This window comes from Nilaparvata lugens, chromosome 1 (genome assembly GCF_014356525.2).
Source record: "Nilaparvata lugens isolate BPH chromosome 1, ASM1435652v1, whole genome shotgun sequence".
NCBI classification, from domain to species: domain Eukaryota; kingdom Metazoa; phylum Arthropoda; class Insecta; order Hemiptera; family Delphacidae; genus Nilaparvata; species Nilaparvata lugens.
Genome location: NC_052504.1, coordinates 87,036,939 through 87,056,708, shown reverse-complemented (window position 1 = coordinate 87,056,708; position 19,770 = coordinate 87,036,939). Strand labels below are relative to the sequence as shown.

Below are 19,770 nucleotides of genomic sequence, written 5' to 3'. Positions count from 1 at the left end.
AAGTCAAAGATCTGAGCCAGCTGGTGACAGGTCAATAACGCTGGATACACACGAGATCTGCTAGGTATCTCTTCATAGTGAATGATTTAATAGAATCAACAGTTGCCAACAGTTTGCAATTGAATAATAACTACATTTTCTCAAACTTCAAGCTTATTTTTAATTTTAGGTGAGAATGTTACTGGAGATAATTTGGAGAGATGTCCATGCTCAATCGTCTCCACTTGAAATTTTTTGTTTAAATCATATCTGAGACCTGATAATAATTTCCAATTATTGGAAATCTAAAATCAAACTTTGCATAGATGAGGCGGAGCTCATGGAATTTTTACAGATATAGGACTTGTTGCAGTTGATAGAGCTCATCAATGGCTATTCCACATACAGACCAATACCCAAAAACCACTTTTTTGGACTCAGGGGACCTTGAAACGTATAGAAATTTAGAAATTGGGGTACCTTAATTTTTTTCGGAAAGCAATACTTTCCTTACCGTACCTATGGTAATAGGGCAAGGAAAGTAACAAATTGGAAGTGAAATTTAAAATTGAAAATAATATTTGTGATCAAAGATTAAGGTTATGATCATAGTTATTAACAATATTAACATTTTGTTAATAACTTTGGTGTGAACGCGGCTTGAGCAAACACAAATTTATTTTTCCTCCAGCTACTGTCCAAACTGCTCACTTTACTCTCTGGAACATAGTAGGCCTACTAAAGTGTCACTTTTTCGCTCTCGGGCCGAAAAAAGAGAAAAACTCCCTATAGCATAAAAGTAACTCCATTTAAATAACATCGGAAGCATCTCTATTTTAATAACCTACATTTGAAATAAATTAGAAGGTCTAAGCTCAGATGAGGACGAAGCATAATAGAGATGTCTGTCATTGAGTCAACTGACTTCAATACCACAACCAGAAATTTGATCAACTCATGAAATATATGTTTGTATGATATTATAATCTTAATATTAGTAGACGATAAAAATTTACACAAACTTTAAAATATTTTATTCTATTCAAAATACCAGCCAACAAATATTTTTCATCTGCAATTCAAATCTGAAACACAGATTGTGGTCTCCCATAGGTGACCTAGCCTGGTGGCCTAGTGTAATATGGGTCTAAATTGAACAATAATGTATGATATTCCCGTGCTGAATGGAGAAACATTAGGAAAGCTGAAAGCTATGTGAGTAGAGAGACTGCATGAACAGTTCCGGTCCCTGGCCTTCCCCTACACATAACTGATAACAGTGATGGCATAGTGGTTTGGGGACACTCGTCTGGAATGAAAAAGCTCATGATTTTACAAAAAAGAGCTGTGAGAGCTATTTTTAATGTCCACTGTAGAACTAATTGTAAACCTTTGATCAGAGAGCTAAAAATACTGACGGTTCCATCTCTTTTTATTCTTGAGTGTCTGTTGTATGTAAAAAGTTACATGCATGGAATGCAGACAAATAATTAGGGTACATTCACAATTATGGAACACGCCAGAAGACATTGTTGCATAGAAGTCAATGTGACTTACAACTACTAACTCTGATCAGTTTTCATGAATTTGGTAAGAAAATTTATAACTTGTTGCCAACGGAAGTCAGAGCATTAAATATGAGCAGTTTTAAAAAATGCATGAAAGATATTTTGTGTGAGCTTTGTGTCATAGTGTTAATGAGTTTGTAGAATGTTTGACACTTGATAACGCATCTATAGACATATAGAATATTATTGTTGTTGTCCTTTTTTTATTATTGTTGATTTGTTATTACTATTATTAGTGTTAGTGTGTTAAAAAACGTTACCATACTTATGCATGTATTGATAAATGAAGAATGTTATAAATATTGTAAATGTACCTGACCTTGTTATACAATTTGTTTCGTAATGACAATGAACAATTTTGATTTGATTTGATTTGATACTGACTGACATTTTTAAGTTGGAGGGAAGAAAATTGGCAGTCTACTTCTCGCCACCTAGACCAATGTTTCTATTCTATCAGAGAGGATAGAATAATATTATTCTATGTATATTCGTTTGTCTCTGATTCTATCCAACGTGCATTTTTGGACAGTGAGGCTGGCTACTAGCCACACTATACGACAAGTCTGTCAGTACAACTCTCATATTTATTCCAAAGTGTCATATTCCCATTTTGATATAATAATTGTACAATGAATAATGCACTGTACACTATTACTTAAAAGGGGAAATGTGATATTAGGGAGCGAATTTATAGGTTTTATGATTAAGTAAATTGTTTATGAACATTTTAATAATATTTATTATAACAATATAAAATAAATAAATAATAGACAGTAGAGAACAAATAAGCATATGAAAACTACATTTAATATAGAATTAGTATGAATTAGAAATTGTTGATCAGTCTTGAGTATATACAAATATTAAACATGAGTGCTCATGCTTATCTAAGTTGTATTAATAAAATACACACTTTCAATTAAATTTATCAGCAGTGAGTAAAATTGGTACTCATTCATGAATATGATGTATTATTAAATCATTAATAATATTGTTATCTTATAAAACAGGCAGTGTAGCTATTCACAAAAAGATTATTTTTGATTCATTATGTATGCTGACATGAGTCATTTACTTCATTTATCGACAATCAAAAATCATTCTATTATACAATAATATGATTGGGAGAGGACAAAACTGTCTTTCACCTAAATTTTGATGAATAAAAGTTTTGAAAAAAGAATAAGAATATTTCATATTGTCTGGAATCCTCTATATCTCTGTCATGTTTTGATCTTATATTATGAGATAAGCTATTTATACGGAATTTTCCAATTCACTCAAATTAAATTTTTTAATTATAAATATGACATCTTATAAAACATAAAGTGTAACTTACTTATTTACAACTGAAAAAGAATGTAAGAATATTTCATATTGTCTAGAATCCTCTATATCTCTGTCATGTTTTGATCTTATATGATCTTATAGATACCAAATTTTTCAATCCACTCACATTAATATTTTTTTAATTTTAAATATGACTTCTTATAAAACAGAAAGTGTACCGTAGTTATTTATTACAACCAAATTCTCTGATGACGTGTGCTGTCATGAGTGAGTCATATTCCTGAAATCCTCTCTCTGCCATGTTCTGATCTTATAATATGAGATATGCTATTAACAACTGTAAATAATTTACAATGATGAAGTTTTTTGACTTTTGAAAGGTAATTTTAAAACTAGGCCTACTGTTCGGGGGGGGTTGTTGGATTTGCCAGGAGTCCTAGGTAAGTTTTAAGGCTACGCCACTGTAGGCTATAGATACCAAGTTTTTAAATTCACTCAAACTTATATTTTTACTCATAAATATGACACCTCTCTTTACAGATAGTGTAGTTATTTACAGCGGAAATACGTTGATGAGGTGTGGAGAGGGAGCGGAGCGGTTACGAGACATATCCTCGGTAGGCCAGCGGGTGGCCATCGTCCAGCGATCTGTCCCAACCACCCCCACTGCTCCCCCCGCCACCACTCGACCAGCCGCCACTGCTGCCACTGTCATGGCCGCCCCCGTGACCCCCCTTGTTGCCCATCATGGCCTTCAGCTTCTTCAGCAGCATGATTTTGGAGATGGTGATCGACATCACGCTGAAGATAAGCGCCTTGATCGCCGCCAGACCCATCACCCCCATCAGGATTGGAGCGATCATGATCAGCTTGGTCATCATCATCATTCCCATCAACATCATCAGCTTCTTCATGCCCTTCATTTTGCCACCCCCACCTCCGCCGCCGCCTCCTTTCTTTCTACCTGAAAAAATTATTAGAATGACTCAAAAGATTTGAAGAAGCTGATGAGATAAATGGCCAATACAACAATACTATACATGAGTTTGAGAAAATGAAAATGAGTTTGAGAAAACTCGAAGGTGCTCCACTAGGTAGGTACGTACTAGGTAAGTACTAGATTTCAATAACTTCTATTCAAAAAACCTGACTGTAATGTCGTAAAAAATAGTTCAAAAACGAATTATTATCTTACAGTTCGTCATGGATAGTGAAATAGAATACATATATACTGTAATCGACACAATCATCAATAAAATAGGAAAATGTTAGTAGTATATAGACATACATTGGTGCTGGCATACCGATTTAGATTACGGTCGATTGTTATAGATATACGGATTATTGATATTTTCTACCATACACTTTTTCATACCACACCATCAGTATCACTATGATTAATAGCCTACTATTAGTGAGTCTCACTCTAGATAAGACAACTATAAACAATGTAATAAAACAAGGTGGGTGTAGCCTACTATGAATTGTACCATAATAATAATAATATTATTATTACTATATTAATAATATTATTATTATTCGTATGGCTTTTATTGGTGGGGAGTTCATGACGGAAGTTCCACCTCGCCTAAATTTATCATTTAAGCCGCCAATTTAGGCCTTACGACTGTCATACTTCAGCCGGGATCGACAGTTTACGTACCCATCCGATAACACGGATAACTTTACTATAATATTAAGTAAGATATTTTATGATAAATATTATATTTCACCTGTATTAATTTATTCAGTGATGAGTGTAATTTTTAAATGATTCAGGTGATAATGAGTAACAAAATCGGAGTATTGATCAGTTCTAATTAGTTACCTTTCTTTTGAATTCATTTGAAATTTTCGTCACAATAAGTCAGAATTCTAATCAAGTTGGATAGTGAAATAACGGATAATGAATAAAAAAATCCAAGTTGTTTTGTGAGTTGAATCTCTGAAGAATATTTTTCAATAATGATAAAATTGAATCCACAATGTAATGTGTATGAGGAAATTTTCATCTTATCTAGTCAACAACTGAATATTGAGAACTATTCCAGTTGGATAGGTTACTTGATTTATCATCAATGAAATGGTTTATATAATTGGAATAACATATTAATATACTTGTGATTGAGCCACTAAATGGGAAATGAATAGATGAGTGAAATGAAGAAATGAAATTATGGAAGGAAATACTCTTGTATACTTATATTTATTAAATGTACGGTAGCCTACTCAACTTGTCAACATTCACATGAAAGTTGAGTCCATCTCCTAGCTATCTGTTTTTTATCATAGAAGTATCATAAAAATGGACTCTATCTATCATCAATTAATTTGGAATACCTCTACATGTAGAGATACGTCAATATAGTTATACAATCATAACTTAAAAAATCAATTGACTATACACGAACACAAACAAATTCACTGAATGTTTGAACTTTGATGCGATATAAGCTTAACTCAACGGGAATGGAACATACCTTCAAAAAACCTCCAGGAAATATGATATACGGTACATATCAATAGAAGTAAAGTTTGTGACCCAATTCATTTCACTTGCCTTTTCTATATTTTCTCTATTTGTGATATGTGGCCCACATTCAAATACGTAGTTTATGAAAAAATAGGTGTATAAGAACGGTAATGTGTTGGAAGAAGAGCTGACATTTCTCCAGTTCTTTGTGTCCATTGTCATCCTCATGGCCTTATGTATTGCACCGCGATGGAGCCAACTGAAATTGCGGCTAATGGATTTATGATAAGGGAAAATCATTGTCTGACCTGGATAGGACCTCTACCAAATATCAAACCTAGATCTTCCTATCGAGTTATCTGAATATAATATATCGCTGAGCTATCAATTTTACCAGGCTTCTGTTAAGTGTTTCATTCTTCACTATACATTCCGATTCAATCAAATATCTAGGTGACATTTAGCATGTTGAAAGCAATACAACTACTTGGAACTGTAAATATTATTCACGTGTAGTACGTAATATAAAAGCTACATGATCCCTCAATGAATAACTGGCAATAATGCACTCACATGTTAATACTCTTCATAGGTAGGCCGTGCATTGATAAAAATCTGTATATTTTTCAGTTCATAATATGATTCCTAACATTTTCATATTATTCAATCATTGGTCTCGAAGTACCGGTAGCCTAATTGAAAACTCCTCAGAAAACTTCTACTTGACTTTCTTAAAATTTTTTCAGCTCTGCAGAAAACTCTAATCAAGGGACTCTGTGATTAAGAGTATTTGAAGAACTAGTGATACCAGAAGTTATATTGAGGTCAATTAGTTTTCAACAAGATCTACAAAAAGAGAACTGGACACGCGGCAATATTGAGATTTGTTTACACGTTGTTAGCCTTAGCTAATGACCAGATAACATGTTATTTATATAAGGAAGATACTGTACCATAATTTACATAGAAATCAATGTGATTACCCTTCTTCACTCGATTTTTACTACATTTTTCAACTTTAGAGTAGTTTTCAATAGCATTCACTTGGAAATGACTTTAAAAAGTACTCTGGAAAATAGAAGATAAGGTGGAAAAGAGTACTTTGATTTTTAATTTGTATGCAATTTGTATAAATACAATAAGTAGCCCTTATCGAAAAAATAAATATTGTACTATAATAATTGTATAGTATAGCATATTTTAATTTAATAAAATATACAATAAATATAACGCCTGATTTGAGAAATGGCTAAAAGTAACATTGGTGTCCTGACCTCTTCCCATAGACCTTGGTTTTTCAATGTTTGAAAAAGATTGCAAATTTGTAAATATTTCCAATTCTCATTTAATCTAAAATTACTTCTGTCATATCCATCATTCCTCGTAACTCAGCACACAAAGTCATAGACTCATGTGTACATCATCAGCACAACAAATTTGAATGATTTGAATTAGTTTGAAACCTTCTAATCAATCCGTCATCCCGGGATTGTAAATTCAAAATATGTATAAATTATTATTAATATTGTAAGTTTGATCATTAATGTTTTCAAGTTACAATATTGTTTTTTTAATATTTATATTGAAAACATGTTAGAATTAGTTTCTTTATCATTATATTAGTTATGGGATGATTTGTTGTTCTAAACTGATGTGAACAATAAAATTTGATTTGACCTACCTTCGGCCTGAATCGAGTCGCCAATCGTGAAATCAACGACGGTGTCATCACTTGCCGCTTTGCCCGTGCCGTCCGCAGCGGCCGCTTCCGGTTCCGGGAAGAGCGGCGGAATCTGCAGGCGAACGACATGCGTCTGGAAGAATCGATCAATCGACAGATCGATCAGCGCTCGCAGCGTGGCTTCGTCGCGATCCAGCGGCGACTCCTCCAGGACGATGGCGGGTGACTTCTGTTGGGTCACCCTCACGATGCTGACGTAATCGCCGACAATGCGGATGCGGTCCAGTCGAGACAGGCGGTCGATGAATAGGAGGGTCTTGCGTTGCACACACGGGAAGGAGATCTTGATGAGGCACTCTGAGTAGACTCCTGATAGAGCCGATGAGGGGTCGTCCGCCACTTCGTTTGAGACAGTCGAGAGAGGATCGGGTTGATCTGATGGGACTAGGGGACTCGCGTCCACGAGGAGGATCAACGCCGCGAACATGGAGTAACGCGGCAACATGTTTGTGACCAAAAAAACAATAGTTACGAATCACTAATAAGGTATCAATATTCAAGAATCATGAATACAAAATCAAGATTTGAGAGTCAAGAATCATGAATAAGGAAACAAGATCTAAGATTCAAGAATCAAGAATGTTTTCTGAGGAGATGTGCACTGCAGGAGATCTGATTGAAGCCTACCCGTTCCACCGACTCTATCAGTCCGTTATAAGGTGCCTGGGCGGGGAGAGTTCAGCTTCTCCTTCCTCTACTTCTTCTTTATTAATCCTCTACTTCCCCTTCCTTTCACCCTTGATCTTGAAAGCGACGTGATCCAAATTGATCCTCTCTTCTCCCAACCATTGTTGAAATTCTTCTCCATTTCTTTTCCCCTTCTTCACCCTTTCTTTTCCTCTTCTTCACCTGTTCTTCTCGGCCTTCAACTTGAAAGTGACTTGCTCCAGATTGTGGATGCTCTCCTCTCTCAAGTATTGTTGAAAGAGAGGAGTAAGTGAAACCAGCGATAATGTTCCCAAGGTTTCTCGCAACTCGCAGCATCGAAGTTTGCCTGCTTTTCCGCCCTAATTCACTTTCAATGCACTCGTTTAGTCCTACAATCCTGCATTTTCTCCCTCGTTCATCATTCTTGAATATCGGCAATCACTACTCCAATCTATACTTCATTAATAATTTTAAGAAATATGGTAGGCCTATATAGTTTCTATTCCAATGCAATTTTAAGTTGTTAAATCTATATTTGAATACATAATTATGATAGTGTTAAACTCATGGATTGAAAAATTGGATGGTTTCTACCAATTGAAGATAAAAGGAAATGGGATTGTGCAATTAGATCTATTGCTTTCAAAATCAGAATAATCAATAAAATATTTCTAATTATTCTTATATGAAATTTCTTATAGGGTAGGTACTATTAATTGAGATCTCGAGCATTCAACATAATCAGTAATTTTTAAAGTTAATCAGTAATTATTGTGTTTGGGAAGTCGATCTACTTTGAAGAATTGTATGAAATTTGTGTTGCACACAATTACTGATTAACACTGAAAATTACGGATTATGTTGAAGGAACAAGTTTTTATTTGTATTTATATTGTATGTGTGTGTGTAAATAAATGAATTAAATTGAATTAGAGTTAATCAGTAATTATTGTGTTTGGGAAGTCGATCTACTTTGAAGAATTGTATGAAATTTGTGTTGCACACAATTACTGATTAACACTGAAAATTACGGATTATGTTGAAGAAACAAGTTTTTATTTGTATTTATATTGTATGTGTGTGTGTGAATAAATGAATTAAATTGAATTGAATAGAATTCTGTACATCGCGCAACACTGTTCTTTAATATTCTTCAATATTATAATTATGTTAGAGAACGGATTCAAATCATCGAGGGTTATTATTGAAGGGACTTGGAATCTTTATTTGAGAATAATTATTTTTTTCATAAATCCAGAGAATCAACATAATGTCTTAATGGGCCATAATTTGAATCAAATGTGGTAACTTGCTACGATCGCTTAGATAATCCTCATAGAACTACACAGTAGATTTGCTGTACTCATAATTATCCTGACAAGGAAATAAGTAAACTTGAGATTGTGAGGAAGATAAACTTCACAAGAAAGTGTCAAGAAGATAAACATCCTTAAGTTTAAATATTCAATTGATTTGATTAAATTAAAATTTTAATATTAAATATTCAATAAAAAATAGAATCAGTACAATATTATAAACTTCAAGAAGTTGAACTTCTTGATACTTTCTTGTGAAGTACATCTTCTTCCCAATGTTACCTCAAGTTCACTTATTTCCTTGGGGTCGGGCATTTGACCGTACCGTACAACAATTACTATAGTTCTGAGGATTTTTTGAGCGAGCAAAGCGTTTTTCTACTTTTGTTTTGAAGCTTGAGTAGTTGTCCGCTGGTGGGTGTGTATGTTCGACGATTACTTTTGTATGCTATGGCCAATAAATTAATTTCAAATTTCTCAAGACATATTCTTTGAACCATTTATATGTCGATTTCGTTGGGCAATATGTTTTTTCTTACTCCTTTACCCGTCATAAGGCTAGAAAGGATACAATTAAATTTCCATACTTTATTCTATTTAATTTGTATACTGTATTGAAGTTTTAGTTTTTCTTTGTATTTCTCAATCGGAAACAGTTTTGGGCTGTCAAAAGTCAAAGCCTATTGTTCCTAAACCTAAATATATGTTTGTAATTGCAAATAAATAATATAATATCATGTCTGCTATGGATAGAATCACGAGAAGGAAAAATCATTGTAAAGTTATAACTTATGGGATATTGTGAATTGATTCCAACCAGAGATTTCAATAGAATAGCTAACATAATATCATTGGAATTTTAAGTGATTTCTTCAGCCCGGGGGGTTAACGCTAGTGAAAAATTGGTTTAATACCCATCAATACAACTTCTCCAATTATATATTTGAGTTCAATTCAATCAAATTCAATAATTAAAATGAATCAGTCTGCTCACGCAACGTCCCTTTCAAATTATATTGGTGGATGCCTACTTATTCAGTGGCAGCTGGGAATATCGACTACGTCACAAACTTTGACCAATCACATGCGAGTTCATTTTGTACACTTTAGTTGTTGAGCAAAACTCTTCGCCCTCATTGGCTGATGAAATCGAGTCACAGTTCAGACTCCATTTTGTTGATTGATACCATTAAAATTATTGTGAGATGTATAGTTGAAAATTTCAACTACTTCGTGAAGAGATGAAGTCTCTTTCATAGTTGTGAATGATGAATCTTGATTATTTATTGTAGTCAGTTGCCCAGGGTAAACCGTGTAAATTGATTAGCAAGTTGATAACCGTGTTGAATTGATGAGCAATCACATCAATGAGTTGAATTATCTTATCAATGACGACTCTCTGTATTGGTGACACAATATACAGAGTGTTTACGAACTCTCTGTATATTTATACATATAGGACTTGACAACTGTATTCAAACTCACTTCATTTTTAGTTGCCATGAAGTGTAAGTACTATCAAATAGAAAAGATATCATGCTATATATATGCTACTTTTTCTCCTTGGTATTATCAAGCCAGCATATATTTTTATTGCGGATGCTACCCATAAGAGCTTATTGCTTGTAGTCCAGTCAACGAAAGATTATAGAGGGAAAAGTTTGGAACACAATTTTCAACTCCACAGCTCTTTTAAGGATAGTAAGAGGATTGACATATCAAAAGTCCTCACCCCTACCCCCTACTATATAAGCATGTAAGTAATAAGTGGAAAATGCAACTTTCAAACCACCCTCATCCCTTCAGCACATGATGTAGGGGTTGGGATTTTTGATATGCTCACCTCCAAACTAGTCTCAACAAAGCTGCAAAGTCGAAAATTGTGTTCCAAACATTCCCTCCAAATTCCATTGTCAACTGATCTATTGTTGCTGAATAGAAAATTTCACTCTCAACACTAGAACTCCTGCAACAGTCGTAGGGAAATGCGTAAAATAGTGAAATTATACATCAAATTGAAGATAATTTGATGCTCTATCAGCTCATAATCAGCACAGATTTTTTTCATCAAACGTTCAGAAATTATAAGGCCGAAAAGATGAAAAAGTTGGAGGCAAAAGTGTTTTTTCAAAAAATTTCTCACCTTCAAGAGCGGATATCTCAGAAACTATGAGAGATATGGAAAAATGTAGAGGACAAAACTTGTTGGTAATTTTAAGCTTCAATTTTGCACGAAATATTTCGTTCATAAGATGCATAGTTTCCGAGATATATGCGAAAAATGAAAAAATTGTACTTTCAAACCACCCCCACCCCTTTAGCACATGGGATAGGGGTGAGGACTTTTGATATGTTAATCCTCTTACTATCCCTAAAAGAGCTGTTGAGTTGAAAATTGTGTTCCAAACTTTTCCTTCTATACCTTTATTTGAGCATTCGTTGCTGGACTATTGTGCGTCGGTAATGAAAAGAGCAAGGATGACTTGATGAGATGATCAAGCGTCCATGCCTACCTGCGGGATTCGAACCCTCGACCAGGTAACGCTAGCAAACTTAAGGGTGCAACCAGCACACCAGGATACAGTATTAGAACACAGTATATAGGAGTTCCTGGTGTAAATGATCGATCGATCTTCATCGCCACTCGTTCTGTTCGCACCGCAGTCGTCTCGTCTACCATGGTCGGCGAGTGAGAACATGTAACTTTAATTAACATGCACATGAACATGTACTTTATACATGTTTCGAAATTCAAGTCTGATATCTTGTACTTATGACCTATCTACTCCAGTAGTAGACCTATTTGTTTATTATTTCAATAATGATGCATTATAAATTATACGAATATATTATCAAAAGTGCCATCGTCAATGTAAATTGATTATATTGTGAATTGGTGAGTACTCCAAATATAACGTTTTGTTCCACAGATTGATGCTTTTATGATAAATTTATGTAAGAAATGCATTTGGCTAATTTTATTCATTTCTATATTATTAGTTATTTTAACAGGTTGACTACCATGTGCATCAATTTTGATGCACACCGAATGTTACTCAGATACCTTGCGCATCACTTCTGGACATGCACTAGTGTCTATTTTTATACTATATATATATATATATATAATATATATATATATATATATATATATATATATTAATCTTTCTGACTGACCAGAAAAATGCAGCAAAACCTGTGAAACTTATATTGATGTTAATGAATTTGATTTTAATTTGAAGTACAAAATTGGTTAAACTTTTGTTATAATAAGAGTTCAGAGTATATATTTTAGCACAGGTGCCTTCAGAAGAACCCGGACTTGCCAGTTGCCTATTAGGCTCAAACCATGCACAAATCTGTGAAACGTTTAAAGGCAGTTATCCCAGTTTCCTTTTCAAATGGCAAAAAGATGAGAAGAAACAGAGACGCAGTAGTCGGGCTACCAGGTCAGGATGTGAGGATCCTGATGCATGTTTATAGGCAAACAGAAGAAAGTTTTGACGATTGTGATGCGTGTGTGCGTGCGTGAGTTCGTGATTAGGATTTCGGGCGTCATTCACACGCTGTAATGAGCCGAAAAGCTTCCACTCTTGGTTGCGAGAGAGAAGAATGTTGTTGGTTTGCGGCGTGCTTTATCGCTTGATTTCTTTTGTCTTGCTTTGTCGTGTGTGCGCACCTACCTGTTCCCCGTGGGAAATGCGCAGACTAGAAAGAGAAAGAACGAGATTTGCGTTCTCGAGATTTTTACAAGATCAGCCCACTTTCGCGACCCACATCCCATTTTTCACCGAGAAGGTGTTTCAAGTTATTATTATTGTGCGTTTAGAAACAATAAAACCTAACGATAGATGATGAGTTACAACCGCTAACAGAAATTATCAATAGTTGACAACAGTATTCATATATGCAGAGATGCGAACGCAATCATCATTACGGTAAATGAGAGGAGGAGGTGTCTCAATACAAAAATTGCTTCAAGTACTTTTCCAAGACCGCCAAGGAAGAACCTGTTCCCGGGGAAGATACCACACTAATCTGCTATTATTGCGGATGAGACCTCCATAACTTCAACGTGTCAACGATCGGTTCAGTAAAAAGGAACTAATGGCAATTCTTTATGGTTGATAGTTGATGATTCCCGTTTGTCAGAACTTCATTGTATCTACTTTTCCATTCTCTTTCTTGGTGAACATGCTCGCCATATAAAACACGCATAATTAATACTCCATTCTAAAACCGTATGTGGCACAGATCAATTTGGAAAGCTGGAAACTGTTACTTGTAGTAAGATCGGAATTCCATGAAAACCTGAATACGGTATACCGTGAATGCAAATTTTTTCAATAATTATTATAAAACGAATATCCAAATTATATGCTGTCAACCATTCCGAAGACTTTATTTGCTACCGGAAATGCATGTTGATGACATCGGGGCTAGAAGCTAGAAGAAAATTCGATGAAAGCTAGTTTTTACTACATAAAAACAATTTGCTTCACTTCAATATCCGTTTAAAAAATATATATATATCCATTACCATTTGAACAAATAATGCAATCTCTCTTTTATTTTCGTCTATAGAAAATGTTTCAGTTGATCGTTTCTTTTACTCATACACATTAATAAACTAAAGTTATATGTAAGAAAATTAAAAGTTTTCCATTCACCCGGGAAAGCTTTTAATTCTAGGAAGGATTGATATAATCATTTTTCCAACATTATTATACGAACAATTTTGAATCAAATTATAGGTCCATACATATTTCCATGGAGCCTTATGATATCAGCTCACCTTATGATACTTCACCATTCATCATTCACTGTACCTAACAATTCATTGTACCTAGAATATGATAGAGGAATATTTTAATGGAAAATAATTTGGCTGACTTTTTGAATAACTCATGATAGTGCTCATTTTGTAGGCTAGATGAAAGCTATTCACCAAAATAAAAAATCATTATTATTGTATTGATTCGAATTGACTTGCTAATTTGTGAGTGTTTTTTGTGAAATTGGAATTGAATTGCTACCTTTATCTAAATATTTTATCTAAGTTGGCGTTTTGTATAAATTAATCCACTTGTTTCAAATAATTATGTTCTTGCGGTTCAGCTCATCATTCGAATGGATATAATATGCACTTGAAATAAAGTACTTAGTGCCCGTTGCACAAAAGCCGGTTAAATTTTAACCGTGATTAATTTCACGAGAACCAATCAGAGAAGGCTTTTTTGAAAAGACGGCTTCTCTGATTCTGAAAACCAATAAGAGAAGCCGTCTTTTCAAAAAAGCCTTCTGTGATTGGTTCTCGTGAAATTAATCACAGTTAAAATTTTATTTAACCGGATTTTGTGCAACCGGGCCTTAACGTAACTGACCACCTACTGCAGTTTTTTTTCGAAAGTATCATTATTATTAAAATTTACTGACGTTGGATTGTTAACAAGATGCTTCAGCAAAGACGCCTATACAAATACATTTTCAGATTGTTCAATGAAGTCACAGGTTGTGTATACAATGATTAATTACTCAGCAGTTAGAAATATTCGTCTTTCATTGTTAGTTTCAAATTGTCAAATAATGTTCAATTAAATCTAATATAAAAAACAATTATCTAATTTTTTCCCTAATCAGCAAATGGAGAACCTTCAAAGACACACATTTTTAAACATCTCAGTCTTTTACTTTCTCTTGAAGATCTGCTCGTATTCTAACAAAGGAATCAATTGCACTTGAACGTACTGGGAGCACAATCAATGAAAGCAGGTGTTGCAGGAATTAAGACAAACTCGTGCATGCCACGATTAAAATAGGTCAGAATAATTAGAGGTCAAAGGTTACAACCCAATTTGTATCACGACTTTTCACCGGGATGAGGATAATAGTAGGCCTGAGTTGCGAGTGCGCCAGCGGTCTATCTAGTTGTCTATCCACTACATGTCGACTCAAGTGTTCCTAAATAAAACTATTTAAGCAAGAGTAGTGAGTGAATAGATTTTCATCATTTCTCAATTGAACGAGCGTTAGCAAGTTCCTACTTCTGACTCAAGGTCAAAATCGTCGTCCGTCTGTTGGTATGACCTGAAATAACTTTCAAACGCTTTGAGCAATCAGCTTCAAATTTTGAACACATACCAATATTCATCGAACCTTTTTACAGAACAAGTTCGTTAGACAACAAAATTCAACGACTCCTTCATCCTTTTTCAGGCAAAAAAGGATAGGCTCTCAATGTATTAGATACATTGCCGTTTACTGGTTTTGGAGAGAAAATAAATTTTTAAATACTGAATATATTAGAGGATTTCATTTTGAATAAATAAACATTTCCCCGTGCAGACATGATGCGTTGTAAAAAAAAACGGAAAATAATTTCATGAATGTATGTAATCGAATTTTTACCATAGACCTTAAAATAGGTTTTACCGAATAAATTTTATAATAATTGTTTTATCATTAAGACCATATCAATTCACTTTTTACATGCTTGAAAATAATTTTTAGAAAAGGTAATTTTCCGATATTTTTCTGGCCCCTCTGACCGGGGGAAGACTCTGACCGGCCACTACTCCTGGGGGATATTCCATACAGCCCAGAACCCCCGGTAATCACCGCCACAGGACCGGTCCAGGGTCCACCACTGCAAGAATTGCCATTACACAATTGTAGCTTAGATAGCCTAACATGAATTATTATCATGAGCTCAAGTACTGATAAACATAGTTTGTTTTTCGATTGAGAGTGATATTATACAACCTTTAGGCTTTTGCAATATAAGAAGACTTTTTATTTATTTATTTATTCTTATGGCTTTTATCGGCAGAGAGATCCTTTCGGATGTTCTGCCTTGCCGTATTACCCAATGTCATTTCCTATCAACAATCAAGTTTATAGGTTATGTTTTGGGTTCTTCATGTTTTCTCACCAAAAATTCGCACTTTCACTTCCTGACTTCCTATTTTATAAATTTTAAAATAAGAAGACTTTATAAGAGGAGCACGGAGAGATTGCCAAGAAATACTCTGAATCGACAATTAGATGCAAATAGCTCATGATAGATGCTACTTTCATAGAATTTTGAAGAGCATTGATAATATTTTGCTAAATAGAACTCCAGTAAGACTCTTGATTTGAAAGAGAATTATTGATTAGGAGGAGGAACTTCATCAAGTCTAAATCCGCATTGAAATGACGTTTGAAAGTGAGCTACTGGTCGTAACTCACTTTCAATAATTTCCCTTTCCAAATCAAAACTAGTGAAGCTTCCAGTGCTCTAATAAACAACTATAATACAATATTCAATATTCTTTGTGTTCGTGATTTATTGAACAGTGGACATCACTCAATTTAATTGCTCTGACTTTCATACTAACAATGTTAGTCCACTACGAAGTACTTGTCTATTAGAAATGAATGAGATGGCTTGTGGTTTGATTTATTATTTAGATACAGACTACCTCATTTAGTTGATGGTTTCAATTTCTACTAGTGAAGTACTTGTCTATTGAGTAAGATTTCTTGTGGTTTCGTTCATCATGTCAGTAGCATAAGGTACTACTTCATCTAATTGATCCACTACTACTACATCATTCGATTAATGGATTCAACTTCTACTGTGGCACATTCATATAGATGTAGCCTACTCTTTATTCAGTTTCTTCTCTTCAATGACCTTGATTGAGTGTCAGAGGCTGAGGATCCTCCACTTGTCTTTGATTAGATACATACAATAGTTCACTTTTATTTTTTTGTCGGTTCGGTGCGTTATCTCGATCTACTCAGCCAAACCACAGCATCTACTCTTGTCGCAGCCAAAATTTCTTCTAGATGCGTATCGCATCTCCAAAGTAGCGAACGATATTAGGCTCAGATACCGTTCAACTTAATGATCATTCAGTCGGTCTTTGTGAGCGGATATCTTTGAAATGTCGCCTGGCGGCGGCTATAATGAAAATAACATTAGTGAATTGTAGGTTTTGGATAGTGTCAGACTTGCTTTCTCGAAGCACTGAGTGTGAAAACGAACTTTGTGTCCCTTCTGAGAGCTGCGTTACTTGAATAACGACAGCTATAGGTACGCACAGGCTTATGCGCCACGAACATGCGCATTTCACTTTTCTGCAGCTGATGCTATTCTTATCATATCTGTAATTTGTATAGAAACAGTAAGATACAGATGAAATAAGCATAGATAGCATCAGCTGATTAAGAGTGAAATGCGAGTGTTCGTGGCGCATAAGTCTGTATGCACATCTAGAAACGATTGTATTGTGAGCGTGAAACTACGCCTTCTTCAGCTGGTCCAATACAAGAGTGCTATTATAGTGTATCACATTTTGTGCCAGTTCCACAAAAGCCGGTTAAATTTTAAACATGATTAATTTTACGAGAACCAATCAGAGAAGACTTATTTTTGAAGAAGCCTTTTCTGATTGGTTCTCATGAAATCAATCACGATTGAAATTGAACCGGCCCTTGTGCAACCGGCACTTTTTTCTCTCAATGATTTCATTTGAATACCAATTCTAAATTACTATCAGGAAATTATAATAGAGAACTATAATACAATATTCAATATTCTTTGTGTTCGTGATTTATTGAACAGTGGACATCACTCAATTTAATTGCTCTGACTTTCATACTAACAATGTTAGTCCACTACGAAGTACTTGTCTATTAGAAATGAATGAGATGGCTTGTGGTTTGATTTATTATTTAGATACAGACTACCTCATTTAGTTGATGGTTTCAATTTCTACTAGTGAAGTACTTGTCTATTGAGTAAGATTTCTTGTGGTTTCGTTCATCATGTCAGTAGCATATAAATGTAGTAGGTACTACTTCATCTAATTGATCCACTACTACTACATCATTTGACTACTTTATTCGATTAATGGATTCAGTTTCTACTGTGGCACATTCATATAGATGTAGCCTGCTCTTTATTCAGTTTCTTCTCTTCAATGACCTTGATTGAGTGTCAGAGGCTGAGGATCCTCCACTTGTCTTTGATTAGATACATACAATAGTTCACTTTTATTTTTTTGTCGGTTTGGTGCGTTATCTCGATCTACTCAGCCAAACCACAGCATCTACTCTTGTCGCAGCCAAAATTTCTTCTAGATGCGTATCGCATCTCCAAAGTAGCGAACGATATTAGGCTCAGATACCGTTCAACTTAATGATCATTCAGTCGGTCTTTGTGAGCGGATATCTTTGAAATGTCGCCTGGCGGAGGCTATAATGAAAATAACATTAGTGAATTGTAGGTTTTGGATAGTGTCAGACTTGCTTTCTCGAAGCACTGAGTGTGAAAACGAACTTTGTGTCCCTTCTGAGAGCTGCGTTACTTGAATAACGACAGCTATAGGTACGCACAGGCTTATGCGCCACGAACATGCGCATTTCACTTTTCTACAGCTGATGCTATTCTTATCATATCTGTAATTTGTATAGAAACAGTAAGATACAGATGAAATAAGCATAGATAGCATCAGCTGATTAAGAGTGAAATGCGAGTGTTCGTGGCGCATAAGTCTGTATGCACATCTAGAAACGATTGTATTGTGAGCGTGAAACTACGCCTTCTTCAGCTGGTCCAATACAAGAGTGCTATTATAGTGTATCACATTTTGTACCAGTTCCACAAAAGTCGGTTAAATTTCAAAAAAGATTAATTTTACGAGAACCAATCAGAGAAGACTTCTTTTTGAAAAAGCCTTCTCTGATTGGTTCTCATGAAATTAATCAAGATTGAAATTGAACCGGCTCTTGTGCAACCGGCACTTTTTTCTCTCAATGATTTCATTTGAATACCAATTCTAAATTACTATCAGTAAATTATAATAGAGAAATTATAATATGTGAAATTTGTTGCATAATTAGCTGTTGTAGGCCTACTGTAATTTATTGTAGATTCGTGTGTAAACCGAAATGTATTGTGGCTTACTTGAATAAAATAAAAATTTTGAAATTTGAAATTTGAAAATTTTGAGAAGCAAGAATTTTAGGAAACACCTTCCTACTAGCTAGGATGTTCACAAGCAGGTAGCTCTGACTACTGTACGTGACTGTGACTGTGACTGTGGCTGTGACTGTGACTGTGTCGGTTAATCTAATCGATTGTCAGACAGTTTCATCAAATCGCGTGGAAGAAATTTTTTTGTGCACTTCTATTTGAGAAGCTTATTAATTTCATGTGTCATCCCCGAATGAGACTGTCCATGTTTTTATTCTGAGTTCACCATTTAAGGACAGCATAAATGTAATTTAAACTTATCAACGGAATATAATCCTAATAGAAACATGATCCTAACTTATTAACGAAACATATTGACGTGCTTTACAGCTTAGCAAAAAAATGCTTAACAAAAGTGAATTTGGACATCATAAGCAGAAATACATATTCATCCGTATCAGGAGAGAAAATACTTCATTAATGTAGAGGGTTGCGGGACTGGATCTTTGAGAACTTTCTTATTCAAGCACACAAAATGAATTGAAGCTTTCTTGCAAACGATGATAGAAACCAATAAGAACGATTCTGGTAGTTGGTTGAACAATTCCGATTGGCCCACAAAGCCTGCTTGGCTAAGAACGTTCTTAAACTCGTTCACAAATACGGCCTCAATCTTTCTTCATAATATTTTGCACTTTGTAATTTTCCTTATTCTGGCTCTGATTTCGCAAATCGTGATCAATGGAAATTATTGTAAGATGACTTCCCAATAGAAAATATTTTGTTAT

At 34.7% G+C, this 19,770-nt stretch overlaps 1 protein-coding gene across 1 annotated transcript; it reads right to left on the bottom strand.

Moving 5' to 3' along the window:
- Nucleotides 1–2,265: 2,265 nt before the first annotated feature.
- Nucleotides 2,266–7,747, bottom strand: LOC111051804. The gene is made up of 2 exons (XM_022338366.2): nt 6,995–7,747; nt 2,266–3,804 (listed from the first exon to the last, which is right to left on the bottom strand). Exons 1-2 carry the CDS (start codon nt 7,497–7,499, stop codon nt 3,440–3,442), a joined length of 870 nt encoding a protein of 289 aa, XP_022194058.2. The 5' UTR covers nt 7,500–7,747; the 3' UTR covers nt 2,266–3,439.
- Between the last annotated feature and the right edge of the window lie 12,023 nt (nt 7,748–19,770).